General features: G+C 38.3%; 1 protein-coding gene across 1 annotated transcript; it reads right to left on the bottom strand.

Moving 5' to 3' along the window:
• Positions 1-3,786: 3,786 nt before the first annotated feature.
• LOC149232430 (uncharacterized) lies at positions 3,787-5,632 on the bottom strand. The gene is made up of 2 exons (XM_089379408.1): positions 5,182-5,632; positions 3,787-5,083 (listed from the first exon to the last, which is right to left on the bottom strand). The coding sequence occupies exons 1-2, from the start codon at positions 5,566-5,568 to the stop codon at positions 4,121-4,123; spliced, it is 1,350 nt and encodes a 449-aa protein (XP_089235534.1). The 5' UTR covers positions 5,569-5,632; the 3' UTR covers positions 3,787-4,120.
• Between the last annotated feature and the right edge of the window lie 1,483 nt (positions 5,633-7,115).

Raw genomic sequence — 7,115 nt, 5'->3', positions numbered from 1 at the left:
AAGAAACAATCATACATAGAGATCATCAACCACTTCAATATTTGCACTCACAAACTAAATTGAAGCAATCGAGACATCATAGGTGGATGGGTTTTCTACAGCAATTTCATTTTGTCATCAGATATAAGAAGGGCATACACAATAAGGTTGTAGATATGCTGTCAAGACCAATCATGAATGCATCTACTATACTTAAGCATAACTCAGTAATGCATGAAAGATACATTGAACAATATGCTCAAGATGTAGATTTTAAAGATGTATATGCAACTTTAAGTCATGGAAAACAAGTAGAAGAATTGGATTATTATGTTAAGGACCAATTCTTGTATCATTTGCGAAAGTTATGCATTCCACAAACTGAAAGAGTTAACATAATTCGAGAAGCACATACTTCTCTTATATCAGGTCATTTTGGTGTAAGTAAAACAGTTGCACAGCTACAAAGGTTCTGTTATTGGCCAAGAATGCATGAAACAGTTTCTAGATATATTAAAGGGTGTACTATGTGTGCTAAAAGCAAGCCTAGTAATAGAAAATTAGGCTTGTACACCCCACTTCCAATTCCTTCTCGTCCTTGGGAAAGTGTTTCCATGGACTTTGTTGGGGGATTGCCAAAGTCTAGAAAAGGTCATGATTATTTGTATGTTATTGTGGATAGGTTCAACGAAATGTGTATTTTAATACCTTGTAACAAGCATATTACAGCTGAACAAAAAACAAAGTAGTTCTTTCAGCATGTATGGGTTCATTATGGGTTACCCACTTCCATTGTATCTGATCGAGATTCCCGATTTGTTGGGAAATTTTGGTCAAGTCTGTGGGAATTGATGGACACCAGATTGAAGAAGAGCACAACATTTCATCCACAAACATATGGCCAAACAGAGGTGGTCAATAGGACAGTGATTCAGTTGCTTAGGGGCTATTGCAGCAAGCATCCCAAGCTTTGGGATCAACATTTGTGTTATGTGCAACATACTTACAACCGTGCCAAGCACTCTTCTACTCAGAGATCTCCTTTTGAGACTTGTGTTGGTTTTACACCAAAGTCTCCCTTGAATTTTGTCTTTGTTAAAAACATAGCAGTTGATGGCCACAGTGATGTGGACAAAGCAACCAAGTTCATTGAACAGATCCAAGAAATTCACCAGGCAGTGCAGGAACAACAGGAAAGAAGCCAGGTGAAGTACAAGGCAAGGCATGACAAGCATCAAATTGAGCATAGCTTCCAAGTTGGTGATCAAGTCTTTTTATACATCAGCAAAGACAGAATGCAAGGTGAAGGTAAGAAGATGAAGCCAATAAGGTATGGGCCTTTCAAGATACTTGAGAAAATTGGTGAAAACGCTTTTCGCCTTGATTTTCCAGCTTATATGCATATATATTCAATCGTTAATGCAGAGAACTTGAGGCTATACGAACCTTCATTGGTTGAAGATCCCAAAGAGAAAAGTCAGTTGCCTGAATATCTCAATGAGTTGCAGGAAGACACAGTGCCGGACAGGAAGGTGAAAACTACGCGCAGAGGGGATGTTGAGTACCTGAGAATCTGACTCAAAGGTTCAAAACCAAGCAGTGCACAATGGATAGAGATTGGAAAAGTGAGGAAGTTGTATCCTCACTTGATCGATGCTTAAAAACTAACTTTTGGTGGTCCAAAAGATTTTCAGTGGGAAAGCGTGATCCAAAATGGATCCTAACAACCCTCTAAGTCTTCAATACTTAAAAACTATCGCATGAGAAAAACCTTTACAAAAGGCGGATTACACTATTGGGAAAGAAAAAAACATGGGGAAATGGTGAAAACAGAGTTTATCGGAGGCTTGAACAACGATGCATAGGAGTCGTCGGATCTGGCCGATCAACAGTCCAGATTTGATCAGCATATTGCAATTAGATATGGCAAGCGGAGGCTATTGGAGGCTACCATATGAAAGTTGCGACAACAATCAGCGCAAGTCAATGAGGACCGTCGATCAAGCACGCAGATCGACGGCCCGGGTTAACTCGCAATATCGCATCGGAAAAATACAAGGGAGCACTTACCAAAGGCTTGAGGACTATGCGATATGCAATTGCGACATATCGCATCACAATATTGCATTGGAGCAATACAAAGGATTGGGGCCGATACAAATGTGACTTGCGATAGCCGGATCCGATGGGGTTATGGATGAAATTTAATATATTTTGAGTTTCGGTAAAAGGGCCTTTTCTATGTGTTTCTAATTTTCGTTAAATAAACGAAAAACAAAGGAAATGTGAATGGAACGATAAAACTGACTCGAAATAGTTTATACATGTAGCGATATATATTTTGAGTTCTGTAATGAGCGGAATTTCGGGTGGGCCTTAGGCGGTAAGTGGTATTGGACGGGCTCTGCCCGATCCCATCCACTGGCCGACATGTTGCTTGAGAAAACCGCCTTTTCAGGTAGGTAATCTCCAGAGGCATAAGCCGCCCGAAATGAATATAAACCGTTGGATCAAAGATCACACAGATCAACGGTGGACATGCAATAATGATATAAAGGTGGACCCGATAGGATTATAAGGTGGAATTAATAATATTTCAAGTCCGGAAAAAGGTGTTTTGGAGGATTTTTACAGTGTTGCTGTATATTTCTCTGTGTAAACAAAGAACGACTGTTTTTAGATTTTTAATGCGCCAATGGTCCCTTCCGTTACAAGACAGGTGGCCACCATCCCTGAAGACGTTTAACAATGATTGTTTAACGCTCAGAGGAGATTTGAGCAGACAGAAACCGGGGCATCAGAGAGCCCGAAGGGGAAAACGAATAGACAGACACCATTTGGCTTAAAAGCCACAGAGTGACAGAGACAAGGGTAGGAAGTGCTGAGATAGAGAGAAAATAGAGACAAAGAGTGAGAGGAAGACTCTGTGTACTCAAAAAGACTTGGGGGATCCAAGTAAAGCCCTGTTGTTTTATTCTTGTTGTATTGAGACTCAATTTGAGCTCACATTTGTAGAACTCTGCTCTTGAAGACATAATAGAGAGGTCACCACTGAAAGCTGGACCAGGAGACGTAGCCCAAGAGTTTTGGTGAACTCCTTGATTATTTGCTGTGTTATGCATGTATCTGTTATGTTTTTCTAACTGCTTCATTGTCTATATTATTCGCAATCTTTTCGATACGTTGCACTAAGTAATATAGGAAAATCCTGCACATGAGTCTGTAATACTTTAATATTAGTCTAAGATCACATTTTCAGATCAAAGAATTAAATGAAAAACCAATTCCTTATCAAAAAGGTTGCGTCTTTGCATGTTGGGTCCGTTGGCCTCTATGAGTACGTTGAACGAAAAGAGATAGAGTCCATGGAAAACATACTCTAATCTCTACAGATGTTGTTTATTGCTCTAGATGCTATGTGAGAATGTTATTTCTAATTATTTCAATTGTAAGTGGTGATGACTACATGTTGAGCCTATGGGTCATTTTTGAGATTTTATATAAAACTTAATAATAATATAACCATTAAAATCTAATAAGAAATATAATCTCCTATCTTATAATTAAATAATTTTAATAACTCTTCTATAAAATATATAAAAATTAATAAAAATCTAAAATAAAAATACGACTTAATTAATATATATGAAAAATTATATATAAAAAAATATTCATAAAATTTTGATGATAATATTTCATTTTTAAATGTAAGAATAAATTCAAAACTTAACCACTTAAAATTACACTTTGTCTAATTTCCAATACTCAAAGTTCAATTGTTCAAGCTCCAAGCTACTCACAATATAGTATTAAAATACGAGAATTACCAGTATTCCCACTTCTCCCTAAGCATCTCTAACCGAGTCCAGTTATAAAAAGTAATCCACGGCCCAATCACAGGAGTCATGGTATGCTCTTTAAATTCAAGAAATGGTTTCTTTATTTATTCAAAGAGCAATCGAAGACCAACACGCGGCGACAGAATGATGAATTTGTAAACACCACTCTTCATTATTATTAATATTTAAAATGTTTCATATTTAAATTTATTTTGTTTGAAATATTCTAAAACCTGAAATTAAACTAAGAAATACCCTTCTGAAATCAACCTCAACCGTTCAACATTATCCAACCTTATCCACTAGGGGAACAAGTCATGCAGAGGCCAATTCCGTATAGCCCTAGCAACCTTGCTCAGGTTTCCTGCCACAATATAATCAAAGGCCGGATCCGTTGGTAAAGTATTAACCAGCAACGCAAAAGTGATATTCTCCTCCGTCAATCTCATAACGTAAGAACGAGCGCCAGAGGCTGCACCGTTATGCTGAAAACTTGTAATATTGCCAGACCTGTTATCAACACTCACGAACACATCCAATCCCCTCGGGTGATCAAACAGCGGATTCCCCGCCACGCTCCCTCTGTTAGATGGCATCGGAGCATTGAGCATGGCGTCTACCATCTCTTTCTTCAGAATTGCAGGCCGTCGAAGCCCGTCAATGTGATCCACGAACCTAACAAGCTCGCCCGCGCTTCCAATCCATGAAGCATAAGAGTCCGAACTACGGTAATCCATTAATCCATAGCTCGAATTCACGAATCCCTGGTTAGGAAATATTGACACAAATGGTGCGTCCTCACCATTGATTCCATAATAACGAACTTCGTTGTGAGCCAGATGCTCCAACATGGATTGTCCCAACTTTATGTCCCTAATTCCGAGTGGATGGAACATGTGTTTCTGCACATATTCACCATAATTCATTCCAGTGGCTTTCTCAATAACTCTCCCCAGTATTAGGTACCCAAAGTTGGAGTATTCCATGGCTGACCCCGGATCGAAATCCAGGGCTATCGCTTTCATGAAACGGATTGCTTCCGACGGTCTTGGCGGAGGCGGGAACCCTAGAGATTGTGATATGTAGAGAGCTGTTTGGATTCCAAACACATCGATTCCGGTCGAGGTTCGATTCCAGCCTCCAGTGTGCTGTAAAAGATTTTGTACCGTGATATTCAGCAGCCGCTTGTCCACAGTCGCACCTTTTGGGGGTTGGAGATTCTCCAGAAAACTGAAAGGCTTGTCCTCTAGGCTCACTTTCCCTTCCTGAAACAACAATATGAACCAATATATAGATTACCTCTATATATTAAGAAAATGAGAATATAGATTGACAATTAGTTTAGCTATCTGGGTTGCATTACCTGAACAAGTTTGAGAATGGCAGTGCCTGTAATGACTTTGGAGATGCTATTATATCTGAAAATGTGATGTGTGGTGACGGGCTCCCCATTATCACGATTGGCAACCCCAAAAGCTTTGAAGTATTTGAGTTGGCCTCCTTTGGCAACAGCCAGCTGAGCTCCTGGTGCGTTGCTGATCGCCATCACCATCTTCATCACTTCATCAAATCTGCTCATTTCTCCATTGGGGGAATTACCATTTAACTGCTTCTTGCGCAGCTCTCTACTTTCTTCTCCTGCCTCTGATTGTGCGTGACCATGAAAAGCATTTGATAGGAGAAGGAAGATCAGAATATACTCCACAGTATGGAAAAGGTGAAGATAGCAGAATAAGGAAAACTTCCCCATGATGCCGTTTGTTATAGATGAGCTATCCTCAGATGCTCTAACTTCTAGGAGTATAGAGTTATATAGAAAAATATAAGAAGCAAATCTTCCATTTCGTTCCATGGATAAGAATAAGACGAAGCGACCTTGCCGTGTGAAATGGTAAAGGGTTGCTTTCATTGACCTGGTAAAGGGTTGCTTTCATTGACAAAATAATCAATCAAACGCTGAGCATCCTTTTTCTCAGCGGCGACAGTCGTCTGTAATAGAGCCTGCCTCTATCTTTGACCCCTGACTTTGTTAGCCTACTATCAAAGATGGCCCAAGATCTCGTTATTAAAGTTGTTGCTTCAAGCATATTAGAAAAAATGAGAGGTTAGTCCCTGCCGCCATGTTTGAACATATATAACAATCATTGTGCAAGCATATGATTCTTCTTATGGCAATTTTAAAGTTCAAGCTTTATGTGGAATTTAAGGCAGCTGAGTGTCTGCCGACAAGTTTGAAAATATGATATAAGAATCATTGTCCACATATATAAATCTTCTTATGGTAATAGGGTCAACTTTTGTAGGTGCTATAAAGTTCAAGGTGGGAGCTATAGCATCTTGTAAAACTACCCTGCTTGGCACCGTTATGATTAACTGCAGGTATGGACATTGAAAGTACGCCCTCCCTTTTAATTATAAGACAGATCATTAAAAAATAAAAAGGCTAAATCTGGAGGATGGATACAGGGGTTTATATCAAGGACCCGGTTCATCATTAATGTAATTTGGCTGTTATCATTAATTATCTACAACCCTGTGATCTTTTGCTTTTATAAATTTAATAAAACAATTTTTTAGTATCTCTTTATAAAATGTATTTGTAATGGTATTTTAAATTTCACCTAGAGCTCACATTTACCATTTACCATTGTTTATGTGATATAGGAACTCCGAAATAATCTCCTAAATTTTCCTATTTACTTTCTTACATGATTCATCTTTTAATTAGCTTTTCGATTCTCTTTTAATTAACTTTTCGAAATCTTTTGCCATGAATGGTTTAGGAAATTTAAAAATTTAGATTATAGTGTTTTTTTTTTAAATAGTTTATATTTAAAAATGTAACATGACTATGCGAAAAAGAGTGTTGTTGGTGCCACTAGATACCACCAAGATCTGATGTCGCTAATGGTATGATAATTCTCATAATATTTAGATTGTGATAACCTTCATCCCTAAGGTTTTCCTTTATATTATTTTAATGTGATAATATCATCGCCTTCGCATCATGCTTTGCACGCCATCTTTGAAAGTTGAGGCAGAGGATGCTCCTTATGACAACACCAAGATATGATGACGCTAATGGTATGATAATTCTCATAATATTTAGATTGTGATAATCTTCATCCCTAAAGTTTTCCTTTATATTATTTTAATGTGATAATATCATCGCCTTCGCGTCATGCTTTGCACGCCATCTTTGAAAGCTGAGGCAGAGGATGCTCCTAAAGACAACACCGCGCAAAGGTTAAAGGCAACAGACAAATGCAAATTCCCAAGCAATATGGTTTATATTAT

Source organism: Pinus tabuliformis, chromosome J (assembly GCF_031772625.1).
Source record: "Pinus tabuliformis cultivar Carrire ecotype Pingquan chromosome J, CPIR1, whole genome shotgun sequence".
NCBI lineage: Eukaryota > Viridiplantae > Streptophyta > Pinopsida > Pinales > Pinaceae > Pinus > Pinus tabuliformis.
The sequence above is the reverse complement of the archived record's forward strand: the minus strand, read 5'-3'. Positions and strand labels throughout refer to the sequence as shown.